The following is a 19,565-nucleotide window of genomic DNA, read 5'->3' on the forward strand; positions in this document are numbered from 1 at the left end:
GTCCAAAAATATTTTGGCGAACCCCAACGGCTGGTCTCTACCCTAAAATTGCCACGTCTGCGCTGGCTTTTTGCTGCACTTTGAAGTTGCCTATAACATGTTGTCCACGTCACTGTATTCGTTATTGGTGGGGTAGAATGGGGTACAGCACAGCAGGAGTGAACGGCGAGAGTGTGTCCTGCTCGAACAGCTCGGAATCCACCTCGCAGCCTGCTCTCGAGTCGTTTTGATCGACTTTATCTATGAAAACTCGTCGAGGCGAGAGGGTCTCCGCTTGCTGGTGTTGGACGAGTTGATCGCGGTTGTATCTGCTCACGGCCATTGCCAGCCGACTGGGGCTTACCACTGGATCGTCTTCACTGCTGTCATTGTCACTCGCGTTGGACGGATCGTCACCGTCCGGATAAGGCAGTGGACTGCCGCTTGAGCCGGCGTTGCGGAGAACTTCCATCCCCGCACGGAGGAAGCTGCGGCTGTAGCGCAGTGTACTTGTGCTAGTGGTAACGCTAGGAGGAGAGTGATGTGTCATTGGGAGAGCAATCGGACTGCGGGTTGGTTGTCGCCCAGTGGACTCCACGCGCTCTTCGTACTGAGTGTCGAGCTGCAAGTGGTTGAATGGGAGACGTTTGTCGGCGCTGAGCTTGCGAGGCATCGGCTTGCGTGCTTGTGGGCTTTGAGGTGCTGGAGGGCGAGGCGATAACGCTGGCCCACTGGTGGCGCGGTTTGCTGCGGCTTCATTGAAGAAAGGTGGTCGGGCTGGTGACACGAGAACGTCTTGGCGAGTACCGAACTCGTTCACGTGGTGGATGATCTGCGATTGTCCGCCAATACTTTTGTCGTCCAGTAGCGGGAGCGTGGATGTTCCTACTTCCATCGAGTTCGTGTTGCTCCGGTGCTTCCCGCGCTGTCTTCGTTTGCCTACCTCTTGACTGACTTGAGCTCGTAGCTGCGTGCGACTGCTGCGTGGACTCGAAGCAAGAGGCCTCACCAGAACTTGCTTGTTCTGCTGGTGCTTTGGCGATCGCTTGGACCTCCCCACCGGGAAGTGGGCATCCATTTCGTTCGCAACACCAGGAAGCAGTTCTCGCGTCGCTCTACTGATCTTTTCCAGCAGAGTTTCGGTTGCCCCAGAAGCGTCTGCGGGTATATACAGCGACGTCACTCGTGGTCGCTCCAGCGCAGGGTTCCGCTGAGGAACTAGCGTCTGGCTCTGCTCGTCCGCAACCATGACGGTGGCTTGAACTTCTTTGTTGCGGCGCAAGGACCGCATGTACAGGTCGTATTCGTACTTGCGCCAGATCTGCCCCATCAGGTCTTCGTTCGCGATCACTTGCTTGTCGAACTCGCGCCGTAGTGATGCTATAGCGACCTCCGCCTGGAAAGCGCGGTTGGTCTGCAGCACTTTGTCGATGCGAACTTGCTCCAGAGTGAACTCCACCGCTTGCTTGTCAGTCCGGACGTCGAACAGCATCTGCGTCGTGGTTTCCAGATCCGACTGCAGCACACTTTTGTGGCATTCGTACTGCATGATCACTCGCGCCTGTTGTCTTGTGGTCGTCGTGAGGTGAGATATGTGCCGCAGTTGGTCACACACTACAGCTTCCAGGTTTGTGATCAAGTCTGCCTTGAGCGCAATGTCTCGCAGTTGCTTGCTCACCAGGTGATCCAGCTTGCTCTTCCGAAATCGACTCATACGCACAACTTCGCGTTGCGTAGGCGCCTGCTCTACGACCACATCACCTGCAATTGCTGTCGACTCGCCTTTATCGCCTTCGTCGTCTCCGCTTCCTTCAATACTGATGATACCTTTACGACGAGCTGCAGCGCGTCGCTGGCGACTGGCACGCTCTTCTTCCGTGACGTCTTCCTGCACTTCGACCTCAATATCCACAGGCTTGTCATCCTCAGCGAGAATATTGTCAAGATGCAGCTCGTCTCCGAACGTGTCCATGATCATTTGCAGCAGTTCTCGCATAGCCTCGTCCAGGGGGAACTCATCGAGCTTGACCAGTGCCAGCATATTTTGAAGCGAAAGGATGAACCGATTGAGCGTGTTCTTTGAGCTCGAGTTGGCAAGCGCCAGCTCCGTCTTGTTGCGCTGCAGATCCTCCTTCTCAGTCTGAAGCTCCACCACGTGCTGCTCCGACTCGTCGATGCGATTTTTCAGCACTGTGGCCTCTTTCTCGGACAACGACAACGACTTTGCGAGCTGGTCGATTTGCGCGACGTTGTCTCTGTTTACGTAGGTGATTTCTCGTAGCTGTGCGTTCGCTACTTTGACTTCCACCTCAAGTTTGATGATCTGCTCCTTCGCAGTAGCCTCGTACATCTTGAATCGCTCCTTCAACGACGCCACACTAACTCATTCACGACAACCAGTCAGAACGCAACTAAACACCAGTGATTCCGAGCATGAACGTACTTCTTCTTGGCCTTTTCGTAGTTCTTTTCTAGCTCTTGAGTCTGTTGCCGTAGATGTTCACAGGCGCGCTCAGAATGCAAAAACGCCTGCTGCCCCGCCGAGTAAACCCGCTTCGAGTGCTGCATTTCGTTATCCAGCGTCTCCAACGACGCCCGAAGGTTATAGATCTGCTCTTCGTCCCTCTTCCGATCGAGCTTGTCCGCTTCCACTATCGCTTCCAACTCCATCTTCTGGTTGAGAAGTCTCTCGATGCGCAGTTTGTCCTGCGCCCGCATCCCCTTGACCTGCTTTTCCGCTGTCAAGAGACTGCACTTGGCTTCAAGCACACCGGTCTGGACCCTCTCCTCGTCAATTTGTGCTGTCAGCCGAAGTATCTCTTGCTGGTGCTTAACGCTGTGCCCCACTTCGATTTCGTACTGTTCCTTCATCGTCTGTAGTCGAGCCTCGAGATGACCCTGTTTGCGTTGGTTTTCAAGGAGCTCCTTGTCCACCTGCACTTTCAGCTCTTGGAGTTGTCCGATCTCGAGCTGCGCCTTGTCTAACTGCTCTTGCAAGCTCTGCTTTTCAGAAATCACCTTGTCCTTTTCCATTCCCAGCACTACAGCGTCCAGTTTCAGCTGGTCGTTAGTTGCCCGAAGTGCCTGGTTCATGAACAGCGTCTCGTGCATCCTCTTGGCATAGTTGGCCTTCTCTGCTTCGACGCGATCCAGTTGAGCCGACAACTTGCGAATCTCCTCATCGAGCGCAAACCGCTCGGAGTACGCGTTTAAACGCTCAGAGTTTGCTACCTCATAGTCCCGCCGAGCATCGTCGAGGAACTCGTTCAGCTTCTTCTCCTCGTCTTCATGAACGAGAACTTCCAGCTTCAGTAGGCGAATTTGCTCGGCTTGAGCTGCAATTTGATGCTGTTGTTCTGCAAGCTAAAGGGGGGGGGGGGGGGGGACAAGAATTGAGTTAGTACAAGTAAATACCCGTACAGGAGGTATTTCTTCACGAACCTTGAGATTTGACTCCGTGGTCTCTGTAACGAGCTTTCGGATCAGCTCGCTCTTCTCCGTGCCACGTGCAGTTTCTTCCGTCAACGCGGTCTCTGCGATATGCCATCGAGCTTTCAAATCTAGCCGTTCCTGTTGAAAGCCATCTTGGAGCTCCTTCTGTGCGTGCTGGGCGGCTTGCTTGAACTTTAGCATGGCCATGTCGTAGTTGCCGTTCTCGCACTGCTCAAGCAGTAGAAGGAACGTCAGCCACGCGTTGGATGACACGTGACTTTCAGCGCCCGGAGGACAGTGTGCAGCAATCTCGTCAATGATGTTGTGGAAGCCATTCGTGTACACGTAAAACGCTCGGTACAGCCGATCAACGAGGTCTTTGGGCATGCCCATGCGATAGAGTGAATATCGATCCATCCCAGCGCGTGCAAGTGGTCCGCCGTCGCCTCCTTTGCGAAAGGCAAAGGCTTCAGACTCAAAATCAACCTCGTCGTCGTCACCTCCAGGACTTTTCAGCATTGCGGCGATGTCACTAGCTGGAAGCAGAAATGCTCCACTATTCTCCAAGTGCAAGTTCACCCATTCTTCCGCGACGACAGAGTCATGAAGTGATGGTGTTATTCCTCCCTTCACGCTTGGACTCGAAGATGACGTTGAGCTAGAAATTGTTTGAGGCGCATCATTGGCTCGTCCTGGTGATTTAGGGCCTGTCGGACTGGTGCTGCCTTGATTTTTGGCAGTCAACGCTCGAGTCGTCACCGCTGCAAGGGCCTCTCGGTTGATTCGAGCGATCTCGCTCTCCGCTGGAGGGATCACAATGGCTAGTCGTGCACTGATAGCAGCCAGAGTAGCAGTAGGATCTGTGAATGGCCAGATCCAATTCAGATACTAACGTTGTTGTTGGGTAAAGTGCCAAAACGTACCGATGCTGAGTGAATTTGCGTGATGTTTTGTCGGTGAACGCTTTGGACTCCGGGGACTCGTCTCACTCTTCGTTCGATTTGTTGGTGACGCTGGTTGTGGTAGAGTTATAGTCAGCTCAGCGTCGAGATCATTTTCATGCTCGTCGGTGCCCTCATCAGCTGGAGGTTCCAGTGCCCCGCTGTCTTGCTCCATCCTACGCTTTGTAATGCTCTCGTCCAAGAGATGCTAGCCTATTTGCATCGCACTAGTTGAACGAACACCAGTAGCAGCAAACTCTCAGCAAAACAGTTTCAATTGTTATTCCTGAACGACACTCATAGCACACGTCCAGCGTGACCTGCAATTGCAACATGCTTCCTCGTACCCTTCTTCTTCTCGGATACTTTCGACGGAGTGGATCGATCCACCGTCACTCTTGAGCTGTTGGTTTTACGACCACTTTTCTTCTTGGACGTGTTGGCCGACAACGCAACATTCTCCCGTTCTCGCGCTTTCAACGTCGAAGACTGCGCCCGGGACGCCAAGTGAGATAGAGCTGGAGATACCGCCAGTACCATCGCTTGCTTCTGCGCTTGTATTCGTCGCAATCGCGCTCGCCGCACACGGTCCGATATGGATTGGCTCTCCTCGCTAGAATCGCTGTCTGAAAGTGACGAGCACAAGCTGATCGGAGATTTTGGTTCACGGCGATACAGTGGCCGGCGAGCTCTTTGGAGAAGTTGAGGCGGCAGCTGCGCATAGGCCGGGACTTGCTCCAGTCTCTTGGATATCCGCTCTTGGAGAAGCCGGATGTCTTCGTGAACCTTGCTGGTATGCTTGTCGATCAGAACTTCTTCGGCTATGGAGTTTGCATCCTTCGGGGACTCCAGCTCGTCCGGTCTTGTGTACCTGCCTGTTGGACGCACAGGAACAGTGTGGCTCGAACGTCTAAGAGGTCGCTTCTCAACTTTGACGACAGCAGATGGGTGAGAGAGCGATGCTTTGCTAGGTTGATCAGTAGCAGGGTGTCTGCTGCACGAGTGTGCTACCATGCGTTGCTCCCCACCAGCGTGAGGATCCTGATTGCCGCGCGATGCATTGCAATTGCTGTGTTCGAACTGCACATCGATCTGGTTGTTATGTACTGCGCACTCCCCATGGTTGACGCGGTGCGTCATGTTCAAAATCAACTGGTTCTTTTCTTGCAGAAGTCGACTGAGCTCAACGTTTTTCACCTGCTCCTCTTTCCACTTCGCCTCAATGTTAGCGCACTCGTTGCGTATGCGTTCGTTCTCACGTTCGTGAGCTTGTTCGTGGTCATTCATGGCTTCGCAAGTGCTAGCAATGCGTTTTTCGTACTCTTGCAGGCGATTTGCAGTGTCTTCGATCTCCATTTCTTGCTCTTTCAAGTGGCTACGAAGCTGAGCTATCTCTTGCTCCAGTTCTTTTCGTTTCTCCACAGATGCAGTAAACTCTTCGTGATGGGAGGTGGATGCATCCTCTGAAGCAGCCCGTAGATCCTCATTGACCTTTTCTGCTTCCACCAGCTTTGCCTGTTCCGCTTCGAGCTCTCTCTTCAGCTCAATCGCCTGAACTTGAAGCACCTGGTTGTCCTGAGCCAGCGACCGATATTTTATACTGTCGCTCTCTCGCTTCTCTTCTTCGTCACATAAAGCTTCTTCCCACGCATGCCGTTCCCGCTCAATAGCTCCTCTAGCACCTCCGAGTTCTTTCTCCAGAGAAACGTTACGCTCCTCACAGAGACGCAGCCTCTGTTCCAAGGCTAGCACCTGCTTATCATCGCCCTTTGATCGCTCGTGAAGGATTTCAACCTGGTCTGACAGAGACACTGCAGTGTCCTTCGCAGCCTGTAGGTGAGCCTCGAGCTCGTGCTTCTCGTACACTGCGGTGTCGTAGCTTTTCTGCAGTATTTTCAACTGGTGATGCATTTGTTCCGCGTGAAGTGATCTCCAGTGCCGCCAAACACCATTGAGAACACCCTGTTCTCGTTGCTTTGCCACCACTTGACCATGTAGCTTGCAACGCTTCCTCCTCAAAGTGTACCCTCGCCAACCTCTAACGACTCGTCGGAGAAGAGACCATTGTTGTCGCTTCTCGGCGTGTGCTAGCATTCTGACCCTTGCTTTTTGAGCTCGTACCAGTCGAATTCCAGTTCGAAACGCATCAAAGTGGCGCTGAAGAGTCCCGTACTTCTTGGTTTTCGCTCTCTGCAAGTTGGCATGTGTTCGGTCTTTCCACAACCCCCAGGAACCTCGCAAAATCTTGATAAAGTAGTGTTTCAGAGCTTTCGTGGAGTCTTGAGTATATTTTCTCTTGGCCATCGAAAAATACTTCCAGTAGGCCCAGAGTTTTCGGAGACGGCGGCGATTCACATACCTTTTTGCCAGATTCAGAGACCGCCTTGATGTCGCCTGCTCCGACGCAGTGACGCGCCAAGCGGTAAAGTACACTTTTGCCACTGCGACCTTCTCTGTATGAGCAGCATGTTTCTCGGACTCTACACGCCGACGCCACTCAGTCCACCGTCTCCAAACACGACGACGAAGCCTGACATTGTGCAAGCTGTCAATCTTAATCAGCTTTCGCCATTCACGGAAGTGCGAACGTGTGTGCCTGCATTGTACACGGCATCGAAGCTGTGTTGAGCGCTCTTGAATGGGGCGAGCTATCGAGTAGAGGAACAGCTTCCAACTCCAGAACACAACCTGTTTGTTGGCTCTCATGGACTCCTGCCAGCGCAAGTCTTGCATCTTCTTCAGTGCTCTCTTGTGCCTTGTTAGTCGCTTCCATTCACGAAAGCACGCACGTTGTGTACGGTGCACCATACCAGTCTGCTGTTCTTGCTGTAATTTCTTCTCGCGCTTGAGTGAACCAACACCGCCAATCCATGCACGAAAAACACTTTTCAAAAACCTGGTTTCTCGCAACGTGGCAGTGCGTTTTGCAATGACGCTCACTCTAGTAAAGTTCACCCACTCACTGAAATGGAGCTTTCGTGTACGAAGTTGCTGCTTCTTCGAGCATGCTCGCAGCTCCTGCTGCATCCACACCTTTCGCCTCCAAATCCAAAATCGGTCGTGCTGTACGATAAAGCAGCGCTTCCTCTGCACGTGCTTGATCTGCTGTGACCAATTGTAAAATTGAATCCATTTGATAAAGAACCGCTTGAGGATCTTGGGCGCGGCGACGGCCATGGTGCGCTGAGTCATCTCCTCTTTGATTGCTTCCCGCTCGTGCAGTTGCTGTGCTAGCGTTCGTTGATAAGAAGACAACTTGCGCTGGACGCCGGACAGGTTATTCCTCAAGTCAAGCTCCCGCTGTTCTGACTGCATCAAGGCCCGAATGTACTTCTCTTCTCGCTGCTCAAGCTCCTGGAGGCGACCGTCATTAATTGGAACTGTAAGACTCTGTTTCTCGGGAAGCATTTGGTGAGAGGAGTGAGTGTCTTGTAGCGGTCGACTAGGTGGTGGCAGCGCTGGCACTTCATCCAGCGGATTCGGTGGACTTTTGGCGACAGGAACATAAACATCCTCGTGGGTTCGACGTGTCCGTGGAGGAGACGAAGACGCATGGCTTATCGCGCTGATACTTGTCATGTCTAGGTCTTCTCGTGTGAAAGTGGACGATACTCGACGTTGGTTAGCGCTGATCTCAGTTGCGACTTCCGTGTCGAGATGACTCCTATTCAACATGTGAGTGTCATTCCGAAAGTGAGCTGATGCCTGCTGCAGACGTTGATCTCCTCGACGTGGTGGACGCTGTTTCTCAATAAGGTCCGGGGGTAATGGAATCTCACTCTGCTGGCGGACAGTGTAAACGCTATGGACTTGTGGGATTTTGCTCGGCAGCGGTACGGCTCCTGATGATTTTGCAGGTGGAGCTGGTGCCGATTCTCTCAGCTTGAAACTGTGAATGGCTTCGCCAAGAGACTTATTTGCGAAATCACCACTGCGAAGGTTCATCTTTCGATCTCGCGTACTGTGTGATGATGTTTCTTGGGCACGTGAGTATCCGGTCACTGTTGTTTGGTTCTTCTTTACTTCGCGTGGGAGTAGCTGCCCAGCAAACGATGGAGGGGGCGGAAACGTAGCTTCTGCTTGTCTGTCCCAAGTGTCTGGGTCTTGCTGCTGGGGCGGGAGCCGATGCTGGCTGGATCGCATATCTGCACTCCCGCTAGACCGTTGCATCTCTGTAAGACGTGATTCCTCCCATAATCTCGCTTGAGGTAGATTCTGCCGCGGTGGGGTCTTCGTCTCAAGTCCATCTACTGGCCATGGGCCTCCCACTAGTCTATTTCGCTGCCTCGGGTCCATCGATAGCAGTTCTTTGAGAAATTCCACCATCTCTTTGCGGCTCTTCTCGCATACTGCATGCAAGTTTGCAATCGTCTTCTGCTGCAGTGCGATGACGTTACCGTACGCTTCCTCCCACGCCGCGCATCGCTGCTTGATGTCATTCAAGGCGCCATCCTGTCGCTGAACGCGCGGTGAAGATGCCTTCGCGAGCTTCAGCAAGTACTCTTTCGCTTTCACCTTCGGGTGGTCCGCCAACTTCGCGTGCGTTCGAATGACAATCGTCAGCATTTGCACTTGCAGCGCCTCCTGCTCCTGTTCCGACAGCGCGTCCTCGTACCTCCACAAACGCAGCAGCAACTGCACCTTACACGCCACATCACTCGGACTCGGCACCCGATCGAACCGTCCAGCAGCTACACCCGCCATCACGCGTCCGTAAAACTCCTTGTGCAGCGAAATCAGCTTTGCAATTCGCTGCAGCTTGTGTATATCGAAGTGATTCTGCATGACCATCGCTCTCAGCGCATTGTCCTTTGCTATCACATGCGGCGCCGCCTCCCTCTCCTTCTTGGTGACGTCGCTGTTGTCCAGCACCTGCAACTTGGTCAGCACTGCAACAACGCGCAGTCGGTAGTTCGGACCGTCGCACAGCGGGTTCCCCATCAAGTTCAAGTTGCGCAGCTGCGGGAGCTCCGTCAGCCTTATAACCTCCTTGTCGGACGCGACCAAGTTGCCGCCCACCGACAGCAGCCGCACCGCCGCGAATTGTTCCACGCCAGCCAAGCTGCGGAGGTTGTTCTGGCTCAAATACAGCGCCGTGACGCCTGCACAGACGGTGGACGGCACGCGGCCGAGCACGTAGATCCCTTTACCCACAGCGTTGAGCCTCGAGCCGTCGCACAGCCGTGTGCCGTGCTGCTTGAACGCGTCCACCAACGTCTTGTGAGACGAGGCATTTGGAGTATCTTTTGGTCTGCAGCGCTTCTTGGCGTTGGGATTGTCGACTGCGAGCGCTTTTGTGGCTGTAGGAGGCTGCCGCAGCACGAACTGCCGACTGTAGCTGGGCGCGTCGGCCATGGCAGTGAACGTGAACGCTACGGAATCTGCGACTTGTGCGCACCAAGAGGCGTAACGGCCGACTCAGACATCCTCAGATGGTGTGGTGCACGTAATTCCAAAAATAGCGATCCTATAGCCAGCTGGGCGCTATTTGGAGCTCTTCTCGTCGCGTAGGCTCACCCGGACGATTTCCTCCTCACTTCTCGATTGGCATCGCACGCGCCAGTTCCTTCTCCTCAGCCTGTAGATCATGGCTCGCCGTCTCACTAAGGTGCGTCCATCTACAAGGCACTCGACCCGACCGCGTACTAATCGAGTGTCTGCTGTAGGAACTCGCCGAGTTTGAGAAGAGTTCGCCCGACTGGTGCACAGTCAGCGCCGTGGACGACGACCTCATGCACTGGAACGCCATGCTCGCCGGCCCCGTACGTGGCACCAATAGAGAAGACTGTAGAGAGGCCCTTGAGCTCACTGGTTGTGTTGCTGTTGCAGGAGAACTCGCCGTACTCGGGCGGCGTCTTCAACTTGGACCTGCAGTTTCCGAGCGAGTACCCGTTCAAGGCTCCCAAAGTGCGCTTCCTCACGCGCGTGTACCACCCGAACGTCAAGTCGCAGTCGGGTGAGATCTGCGCCGACATCATCAACGAGGTGCGTGCAGTAGCAGTAGCAGGTTGAGATATGTTGATGACTCATTAGTTACTGCTATTGCTATTGTCGCTATTGTCGCTGCAGAACTGGGGCCCGACGCTCAACGTGATGCACTGCCTCACTGCCATCAAGCAGATCCTGGAGCAGCCAGACATGGACAACCCCCTGGAGCCAGAGATCGCCAAGCAGATGCACGAGAACAAGGCCGACTTCGACAAGACGGCGCAGGACTGGACCAACCAGTATGCGTCCTAACTTTAGGTCAGCCATGATGGTCTCGCACAGCATTTCCAAAAATTATCATCCAAACATGACATTTTCCGAACCTAACCTGACATTTCCCCAACAATTATCATCCAAACTTGACATTTCGATCCGTAGTGCTAACAAGATGATGCACCTCTTGCTCGTGCTGTGTGCACTGCTAGTGCCGTCCACAGCCGCTTTCGGGCGTCGTGCCGCCGCCAGCAGTGAAGCGGGACCTCCTGCTGTATTGTGGTATGCGCCTTTCCTCAGCGGCGGCGGCTACTGCAGCGAAGCGCAGTCCTACGTAGTGGCAGTTGACGCCGCGCTCGATTCTTGGTCGAAATCTGCCCCAAAACGCTCCATTTCCGCCTCTAGCCAAGCAGAAGCTGCCGAACAGAGCGACGCAATGCCGGAGCAGCCTTTTGAGCTGCTGATCACGCAGCACGGGGACTCACTGAACCCGTCGTTCATCCAGGACCTGTCGGAGGGCATGAAGTCGACGCTGGAGCTGCACTGGATCCAGGAACGGGACGTTTCCTGGCGGCTACAGCACCGGAAAATCGCGCTCGCCATCTGCCACTCGGAACCTGGAGCATGGGAGCCCGCCCACTACATGACGTCCAAGTGTCCTCCCGGTGGGGCGCTGTACACAGTCGGACGGACTATGTTCGAGACGGACAGAGTGCCCCAAGGGTGGCCCGACAGGATGAACAAGATGCACGAGATCTGGGTGCCCACCAAGTTCCAGGAGAAGGTTTTCGTGGATGGAGGAGTGAGACCAGAAGCGGTTAAGGTCGTGCCCGAGGTGGTGGATGTGGCATTCTTTGACCCCGAGAAGGTGGAGACGCCGTACGATCTAGCGAGCGAGACGCAGTTTGAGCTGACGGAGCACACGACCGTGTACCTGTCCATTTTCAAGTGGGAGGAGAGGAAGGCGTGGAAGGTCTTGTTGACGGCCTACTTCCAGGCTTTCGAGGCACATGAGGACGTGGTGCTGGTGCTGCTGACGAATGGGTATCACAGCTCATCGTCGTCGGCCGGTGACTTTTTGAACAAAATTGAGGAATTTGCGGTAGAAGCCGTGGGCAAGAAGCTTCATGAGCTGCCGCACCTTCACGTGTTGCCACCGCATATCCCGCAAGAGGCCATGCCGGCCTTGTACAAGGCTGCGAACGCGTTTGTCCTGCCGTCGCGTGGCGAAGGGTGGGGCCGACCGCATGTCGAGGCCATGGCCATGGAGCGGCCTGTGATTGCTACTTTTTGGAGCGGCACTACGGAATACATGACGGAAGAAAACTCGTACCCGCTCAAGATTGACGGACTCATTGAGGTAAGCTTAAGCGCACTGCCAGCAACTTGTGTGTGTGTGTGTGTGTGGCTGAGTGCCTTTGGATGTTCGTGTAGATTACAGAAGGAGCATTTCGAGGTCACATGTGGGCCGATCCCTCTGTGGAGCATCTGAAAGAGTTGCTGCTTCGTGTGAAGGAGTTCCCTGAGGTACGGTGTATGAACTGTGATTCCTCTTTGCACTTTGAATTCTGACGCTAGGGCTTGTTGCTGATTGCAGGAAGCAGCGGGGAAAGGCAAGCAAGCGAGAGAAGACATGGTGGCCAAATACTCTCCAGAAATCGTTGGAGAGATCATCCTGGAGCACATCACTCGGATCTTGGAAATTGTTGCTGCGCAGGAAGAAGCTGCTGCATCCGCAGGTGCCCACGAAGAGCTATAGATCAATGAATGAAGGCGCGAGTGAATGGAGTAGCAGTGCCAGCAAGTCGGCACTGTATCTTATCGCTGCAACAATGGTACTCTAGTCTTCGGTAGTACAATCCGCGTCGTACTCTTCTTGCGTCAGCCAAGTGCGATGCAGCCAAAGAGCTTTTGTTGGAGCGGAAGGCCCTGGCTGGACCACACCTGCTAGAACTTGCTGCATTCGCGACGGTGGCTGGGTACCTTCCCCAATTGGACGCAGCGTTCCAATGATGCGGCGCACCATGTGCCGAAGAAATCCGTTGGCGACGAGCTCAATACAGACGAAGTGTACAGGCGTAGTTCCTTTAGCCTCCTCCACCTTCCGCTTCTTGTGATGATGCTCCGTCGCAACGACCTTGCTACCATCCGAATTGTGCTGCTCAGAGGTTGTTCCGACCGGCGTGTCGAGGTACATGTCAGCAGCATCGATGATCTCCCCACTGCCGCACATTTGCGGATCCAGCGAAAAGTTTACGTTCCTACCAACACCAAGTAAAAGCTTTTAGACGTGTGCTGCATCTGTGAGTGGTGCGTGAAGAAGTGGGCGTACCGTCGAACAACCACCTTGGTTGAAATGATCGTCCGCACAGTCGCCATGTCCTGGTATTTGAGCAGACCCTGCGAGAAGGGCCGGAAGTCGTGCGTGCCCTCCAAAAGCCTACCGAGTACAGCAACAGCAGGTCAGGCTTCTTGTCAACTAAAGCAAAGCACCATCTCCCACTCACTTGAGCGCGTCTCGAATCCGCTCAATACTCAGTCGTCTGCCCAGGAACCACGAGTACTTGCCCAGCTCCAGATCCGGTCGGTGGCCTTGCTGCAGATAGTAAATGTACTTCTTGCAGCGCGACCGAATCCGCGACGGACCCGTCGTCGGCACCGTCACCCCAAGCACCTCGATTCGCCCACTCCCCAGTCTGCCACAACACAAAATCCATCAACCACAGACTGCAGCATCACTCTCCAAACTACTCCCCACGCACTTGGCATTGACTCTGTCCTTCAACTCGTCCAGCGACATCGACAGCTCTGAGTGCAGACGAATGAAGCCGAATTGCTACGGAAACCCATTCACAGTCACCTTTTAGTGCAAACCCGACTCGGACAATTCTCGTTTCACTCTCATCGAGACCCTACGTAGAGCGCGTGGGTCCCTGCGTCCGTGCGACTGACGCCCGTGACGTTGACTCGCTGCGAGGCCCCCAAAGTCTCCGTTACGGCCTTTTCCACGACTTCCTGTACGCTGTCGTGGCCCGAGCTGCTTTTGTCCTCTTGCTGCTGCCGTTGCCACCCCACGAAGTCCGTCCCATAGTAGGCAATATGCAGGCAGTAGCGGTGGCGTGCAGGCACCACGACGGACACGTCCTCGCCGCTCATGGTCTCAGCTCAAACCAACAAGCACCAATGAATGGAAGTATACTTTGTTCAAGTCTAATAGAATCCGCGATCGGCAGTGTGGCCCTCCGCGAGCATGTGCGCGACGACTCCGTTGCCATGGCGCACCGCCAGTTCCAATGCCGTTGTGCCTTCCTACAGTTGAAATGACGTTCAGAACTTGAAATATTGTGGCGTTTGCTGTTGGTGCAAGCTAGTTGTTTACCGAGTTGACGAGCGTTTTGTCGGCTCCGTGGCGAAGAAGCAGTCGCGCGATGTGGTCGTGGCCCCAGAAGGCTGCTTCGTGGAGAGCACTGAAGCCGTCAGACTGGTGATAGAAGATTGAAAAAGGATTGAGGGGGCACTGTCAGAGATACAATAGGTGAGCTGCCTCACGTCTCGCTGGTTCACGTCGGCCCCTTGTTGCAGCAAGAACGCTACGCATTCGTCTCGACCTTTCTTCGCAGCGACTTGCAGCGCTGCGTATCCCTCTTTCTGCTCGATGCACACGACAAGTTGGCATTGGCATTTGTTCCGGCGGCTTTCATTTCAAAGGACGTGAGGCTCACATCCGTGTCATTGATCCGCGCGCCCTGTTCGAGTAATGATGCGAGCTCCTTCACATCGCCATTGCCTGCTGCCACTGCAGTGACAAGAGACGTCAGGACAATATTTCGCTCAACAAGCTGGTAGCATCGAGCAGAAGCTCTTACCCGTGAAGAGATCCTCAATCTTGACCACCACACTCATGCCGGTAGATTGATTTACCGAAACGACGTCGATGGGAAGATTGGGTGTCATCATTCCCAGCACAACCCTCTGTTATTTGCATTGCGCGGGGTCAACATGCACAACGTTCATATGCCCTCCTCGTGGACAATGTGTACTTTGCGAAGCCCTCAACGTCGCTTACTGGCGAAATACTGTCCCGCGATGGATCGCTGTCGACCTCCAACCACGAGGTAAATAATCCAGTCTCGGTCCGCTGGTTAATCCCTTGTAGAGACGCTGCATTTCGGGAAAAGACGTCGCAGGCCTAAGATCCTCGCCGACTTGTGGCTTGGTAGCAGGCGTCCACGACGTCACCATGAGTGTGATTGATCCCGTCTTCTTCGACAAGAAGTTCAGCGCGTCTCGCTACATGCTGCGGTATGTGGTCGGCGCCGCTACGGACGAGCTGCGCGACCAGCAGCTGCAGAAGGTGCGCAAGTTCCGTGCCATGGCTGACGAGCAAATCGACGGCGTCATCGACCAGAGCTTCGTCAACTTTAACACGAGTCTCGCTCGCTTCACCGCCATCTCCAACCAACTGCAAGGTCGGTGCACCTCCACTTGATCCGAAAGTCAATACCCGTTGACCCTATTTGCCGTGTTGGTCTCCTTCAGAAACGCGTGACAAGGTGCAAGAAGTACGCAAGCGAGCTGCGGACGGGAGAACCATCTTGGGCTCCAAGACCAAGAATCTGCGGGAACTGCTGCTCCAAAAGTACGAGGCGAAGAAAGTGATCGACATCATCAATGACATCGAGTGCATCGAAGCTGCACCGACCAAGATCGACGCTCTGCTGCACCAACGCAAGTTCCTGGAGGCGGTCGATGAGTTCGCAAGCGCGCTGGACTTGGTTTTCAGCGAGCAGCTCGTGGCTTTCCACGCGACGACTGGGCTGCGCAATGGTTTGATGGAGTGCAAACAAACGATCGAGGATCGGTTGATACACGAGCTCCAACGAGCGATTTATCTGAAAGGCGCATTCTCCAACATCGCGTCCAAAACCAATCAATACTCGCTCGCTGCTATTGAAAATGAACTCAACAGCGACGCACAGCTTGACCACGAGTTTGACAGGTTATTGCTACAAGCCTCCCCATCCAAAGCTGACGCCACCGACCAGAGCTCCAACGATGCTGCCACTGTGGCTCGAACAAACAACGCCTTGAAGACTGCTGTCAGTGCCGTCAAAAAGTGGGTGCAGATAGCAGAATGTACCTTTCCACTCACCAGAGTCATAGTCAAGCCGTTAACGGTCTGTTGTTCTGCTTGTCTGCAGGCTGCACCGCGAGCGAGAAGCTATCGGCAACATCAAGAGCTCCATCGAGGAAGAGCTGGATGCCGTTGTCGCTGAGCTTTCGCGGCTTTGTCGAGGGATCTTCAACACCAGTAGCAGCACTTCCTTTGCCAACGCGTTCACTGAGGCTACATTCGGGACGCACGACCACTCAAGTGACTTTGGCACATTCTTGCGCCTGCTTTTCACTGTGCTGCGCCGCATTGCTCAACGCCACTACCTCGTCGCTGTTTACTTTGAAGCTGATGGGGATACTTGGGACTACGGCATGTTCGAAGTCAGCACGAGGATTTCCGGCGTTCTTGAGGTAAAGCCCAAACCTGTTCGCTGGTATATTGATGCTCAAGCTCACGAACTTTGACCGTCGTGCTCAGCGTGTAGTAGGCGAATACCTTGACGGCGTGTCGATTCCTCAACCTGTGACGTCTGATCCAGCTGAATCGTCAGCCTCTGATAGCGGGGAGCTATTTAAACTGAGCCGCAACAAGCCGTCGAAGAACCAAGTGAGTGACGGCGATGAAAGCGGTCAATTGGTAGCAAAGAGGCGTCACCTAGTGTGCGAACCGAGCGTGTTTCACTTGCCTGAGGTGTACCAAGACCTGGAGCGCATTGGAAAGGATCTCCAGCAGTTTTTCCGCGCCAGCAATTCCCGTTCCGGAGCGAATTCATTGTCAGGATTTGCGTCTTTCCTCAGTACCTTCATCATACAGAAGTGGATCCCCAAGGTTAAGGCAAAGGCGCAGCATTTCTTGGCCCTGAAGGCACGCGGACAAACGAGTGCGTGTCGACTGCCGATTCCTTCCGACACAACGTACCAACCACCAAGTATCGACAGTTTGCTTCACGTCATCGAGAACCTGCGCGAGATGATGGTCAAAATGCCGACGCACGCGTCCGATCTGGCCAGCGTGCTGGAAACCTCGGTGCTGAGCTGGCTGGAAGAATGTGCAGTGATTGTGCGCGATATTCGCGAGCATACGCTCAACCACCAGCAATTGCAATCCAAAAACGTCACGTATGCTGACTTGGCAACCATTTTTCACGAGTACGAAGGCTACCAGCGCGCGAAGCAAGGCAGCCCGATTCCGTATCATCATTCGAAAGTGCAACCGACAGGATCAGCGAGTTGCGGGGCCAATTCTACTCGGACAAGCGCGGAAGAGACGATTGCAGCTCAGGAGCTTGAGCTTGAACGCGAGATGTATGATCCAGATGCATGGATGCAGGGCCCCAATGGTCTCCTTATGGACAATGCACGCATCGGTATGCTTGGTTACGCCAACAGCGCGTGTGATCTCATTGCGCTGTATCTTCAACGCGTCGCGGGTGGCTCGGGAGGGAAGTCAAACAACAATTCAGCCCCACCAACCACCTCACCAGCACTCACAATGGCCCTTCAAGCTGCGAGTTGGCAGTGCAGCGCACTAGCTGATGAATGTCTTCTCTTCTTGCGACGCGAGGTGCGCCTGCACTGCTGCTACTACCTCACGCAGCTCGTTTCGCAACGATTTGACATGGAAGAAGGCCAATCGACCATGGCTCAGGATAGTGTGCTCACGCTCAATCTCAATCTTTCGTCGATCGAGAACGCGCTGCAGCCGTATTTGGCGAGCGACAAGATGGCGCTTGTCTTCAATGGAGCGGATGCGCTGCTGTCGCGCCTATTGATCGGCAACCTCGCACAGATGACCGACTCCACCTTCACACGCGGAGGCGTCCAGCAGATGCTACTCAATATCGGTGCTTTACGCCAAGGCCTCACAGGCACTCTGTACTCGTACCCGCGTGACGGCGCGTCCTTGTCGTCGACGGCTTCGATGCCCTCGTCTTGTTCGTCGGCCTCGCGGTTGGAGCATGCCAAGAGGTACTATCAGTTGCTCAATCTGTCGGAGACACAACTCGAGATGTTCCTCTTGGCAAACCGTGGCGCGTACTCCCACGAAGCCTTCCGAGCGCTTTGGCACGTTCAAGCCCCACACCGGCCACTAGCGAAGGGCAGCGTCAATAAGCTTGATAGTTTGTTGCGGTAGACTGACTCGCAGTGCAAGAAACTAGCAATACTAGCCCGCCACCTCTCCCAAATCAATCTACTTCGTCCACTTGCATACTACGTGACAGCTCTCTCATCGTTGGAAAAACGTATCCGAGTCTTGGGGCTCTGTATGTGTTGCAGGTAGATCCGTGATATACGGAAACAGTGCTCTGTTAGCACTGCTCGAAGGTCGGGAAGCGCGTGTCGTATTAACTGCAGACGCAGCGGCGGCAGTAGCGGGGTTAAAGGCTTCGCGGCTGTTTAAGAAATCCGGCAGTGGCGGAAGCGAACGGTGCGCTGGTGGGAGCACGATCGGCGTCCGTGGCGGTTGCTGGGGTGCCATCGGCAGAGCCGCCAGTGCGTTGTTCGGCAGCGGCAAACTCACGGACGGCATGATGGGCGTCGGTCTCGTGGCCGCCGCGGCAACTGCACTAGCAACCGTAGGCAGTCCCGACGCCGCACTACCTGGTATTGTACTTGTCGCCGCTAACGGCCCGGGCATGGGGAACAACGACGGCGGGGGCGTCGCAAGCAGCAGTGACGCCGAGGGTCTCGTCACCTGCTGCAAATGAGGTAGCGACGGGAACGTCCGGACGCGCTCCATGGGCGGCGGCGGCAGCGTGATCTGCACGCCGCCTCCGAACGGGAGTCTCTGTCTCTGCTGCTCCTGATGCTGGCGCAACGTTGGTAGCTCGGGCGCCAGCCTCAGATGCGGCAGCCGCTCGCGCTCCTGTACATGCAATGGGGCCGGCAGCGCGGCCTTTAGTTGGCGGCGCCGACGCCGGACGCGCAGCCGCTCCCGCGCGCGCAGCTCCTCTCGCGCCTCGGCGTTCAGCGTTTGGCGCCGCTCGCGCTGCCGTGTGCGCTGCTTCTCGCGGTCCTCCTGCTTGGCGCGCGCACTCAAACTCTGGCGGCGGAGCTGCTGGCGGCTTCGGTTCTGCGCGCGCATGCGGTCGCGCGCCTCGTCGTCCAGCTGTGCCCGCCGTTCTCGCTGCCGGCGTGTGTTCTGTTGCCTCTGGAGTGCAGCCGTCGGGTCTGCGGCGTGGGCCAGCGACCGGAAGTGCCGGTACTTGGCCGCGCGCCGGTTGGCCAATCGCCTACGCCGCTGCTCCGGCGCCTCGCGCGGCGGACTCGCATACTGCTGCTTGATGCTCGGCGGTGTCTCCATGGCCGAAAAATGGAGCTCGTAAATTACCGTAAATTATGTTGTGAGCTATTAATATTAGTAAGTCGTTGGCCGGCTGTGGCCCATGGGTCATGGCATGGGGCTGTAATGATGAGTCGACGATACTGTGATTCGCATTGGCTACGACGGGACTCGTAGGGCCATTTCAATGGCGGGATCAGTTCATCGTTGAGCGTCTTCCGTTTCGAGTCTTAAAGCGCTCATTCAACAAGCTGCGTGCACACACAACTGGCGTGCTATAGACTTCGCTTGTCAAATTAAAGACTGAGCTCATGTTAGGCTTATCGATTCCTTCTTCCTAACGGTATTCTCTTTTGGTCCCTTTCGCAGGTTTGTCCAGCATTCGAACAACGGCGTATACTTCCTGCTGTTCACCATTTACTTGTTTACCACAGGCGCGACCACAACGAAACCACAACGAACAGCTAAATTCGTTGCAGGAGGACAGCGTCGTTGCGGCCATAATTGCAGTCATGGAGAAGGTAGCGCGGGTGGAGGTTGGGGATGGACGTTATGAAAACTTGCCGACCAAAGTTACCATCGTGCTGCACAATGAGCAGCGTGCTGTGGTTCGC

The 19,565-nt window shown here is 54.8% G+C and overlaps 9 protein-coding genes across 9 annotated transcripts; 3 read left to right on the top strand and 6 right to left on the bottom strand.

Moving 5' to 3' along the window:
• Positions 1 to 121: 121 nt before the first annotated feature.
• Positions 122 to 3,930, bottom strand: KRP23_5736 (uncharacterized protein; the record flags this gene model as incomplete). The annotated part of the gene is made up of 3 exons (XM_067890839.1): positions 122 to 2,357; positions 2,423 to 3,342; positions 3,421 to 3,930. The coding sequence occupies 3 exons, from the start codon at positions 3,928 to 3,930 to the stop codon at positions 122 to 124; spliced, it is 3,666 nt and encodes a 1,221-aa protein (XP_067745253.1).
• Positions 3,931 to 4,649: 719 nt separating this feature from the next.
• On the bottom strand, positions 4,650 to 6,263 carry KRP23_5737 (uncharacterized protein; the record flags this gene model as incomplete). The annotated part of the gene is made up of 1 exon (XM_067890840.1): positions 4,650 to 6,263. The coding sequence occupies one exon, from the start codon at positions 6,261 to 6,263 to the stop codon at positions 4,650 to 4,652; it is 1,614 nt and encodes a 537-aa protein (XP_067745254.1).
• Positions 6,264 to 6,832: 569 nt separating this feature from the next.
• KRP23_5738 (Centrosomal protein of 72 kDa) lies at positions 6,833 to 9,707 on the bottom strand (the record flags this gene model as incomplete). The annotated part of the gene is made up of 3 exons (XM_067890841.1): positions 6,833 to 6,882; positions 7,142 to 7,742; positions 8,703 to 9,707. The coding sequence occupies 3 exons, from the start codon at positions 9,705 to 9,707 to the stop codon at positions 6,833 to 6,835; spliced, it is 1,656 nt and encodes a 551-aa protein (XP_067745255.1).
• Positions 9,708 to 9,939: 232 nt separating this feature from the next.
• Positions 9,940 to 10,592, top strand: KRP23_5739 (Ubiquitin conjugating enzyme E2 B; the record flags this gene model as incomplete). The annotated part of the gene is made up of 4 exons (XM_067890842.1): positions 9,940 to 9,960; positions 10,019 to 10,114; positions 10,182 to 10,337; positions 10,422 to 10,592. 4 exons carry the CDS (start codon positions 9,940 to 9,942, stop codon positions 10,590 to 10,592), a joined length of 444 nt encoding a protein of 147 aa, XP_067745256.1.
• A 136-nt stretch (positions 10,593 to 10,728) lies between these two features.
• KRP23_5740 (uncharacterized protein) lies at positions 10,729 to 12,312 on the top strand (the record flags this gene model as incomplete). The annotated part of the gene is made up of 3 exons (XM_067890844.1): positions 10,729 to 11,913; positions 11,988 to 12,080; positions 12,151 to 12,312. The coding sequence occupies 3 exons, from the start codon at positions 10,729 to 10,731 to the stop codon at positions 12,310 to 12,312; spliced, it is 1,440 nt and encodes a 479-aa protein (XP_067745257.1).
• Positions 12,313 to 12,393: 81 nt separating this feature from the next.
• KRP23_5741 (tRNA pseudouridine synthase A) lies at positions 12,394 to 13,709 on the bottom strand (the record flags this gene model as incomplete). The annotated part of the gene is made up of 5 exons (XM_067890845.1): positions 12,394 to 12,814; positions 12,886 to 12,993; positions 13,061 to 13,249; positions 13,316 to 13,389; positions 13,470 to 13,709. The coding sequence occupies 5 exons, from the start codon at positions 13,707 to 13,709 to the stop codon at positions 12,394 to 12,396; spliced, it is 1,032 nt and encodes a 343-aa protein (XP_067745258.1).
• Positions 13,710 to 13,763: 54 nt separating this feature from the next.
• KRP23_5742 (Protein VAPYRIN) lies at positions 13,764 to 14,456 on the bottom strand (the record flags this gene model as incomplete). Its single annotated transcript, XM_067890846.1, has 5 exons — positions 13,764 to 13,862; positions 13,933 to 14,034; positions 14,103 to 14,201; positions 14,276 to 14,349; positions 14,420 to 14,456. The coding sequence occupies 5 exons, from the start codon at positions 14,454 to 14,456 to the stop codon at positions 13,764 to 13,766; spliced, it is 411 nt and encodes a 136-aa protein (XP_067745259.1).
• Positions 14,457 to 14,793: 337 nt separating this feature from the next.
• Positions 14,794 to 17,802, top strand: KRP23_5743 (Exocyst complex component 4; the record flags this gene model as incomplete). The annotated part of the gene is made up of 4 exons (XM_067890847.1): positions 14,794 to 15,022; positions 15,093 to 15,669; positions 15,755 to 16,079; positions 16,147 to 17,802. The coding sequence occupies 4 exons, from the start codon at positions 14,794 to 14,796 to the stop codon at positions 17,800 to 17,802; spliced, it is 2,787 nt and encodes a 928-aa protein (XP_067745260.1).
• A 93-nt stretch (positions 17,803 to 17,895) lies between these two features.
• On the bottom strand, positions 17,896 to 18,972 carry KRP23_5744 (Reticulocyte-binding protein 2-like protein a; the record flags this gene model as incomplete). The annotated part of the gene is made up of 1 exon (XM_067890848.1): positions 17,896 to 18,972. One exon carries the CDS (start codon positions 18,970 to 18,972, stop codon positions 17,896 to 17,898), a length of 1,077 nt encoding a protein of 358 aa, XP_067745261.1.
• Positions 18,973 to 19,565: the final 593 nt, after the last annotated feature.

Source organism: Phytophthora ramorum (assembly GCF_020800215.1).
Source record: "Phytophthora ramorum isolate Pr-102 chromosome Unknown Phyram_PR-102_s0005, whole genome shotgun sequence".
Lineage (NCBI taxonomy): Eukaryota > Oomycota > Peronosporomycetes > Peronosporales > Peronosporaceae > Phytophthora > Phytophthora ramorum.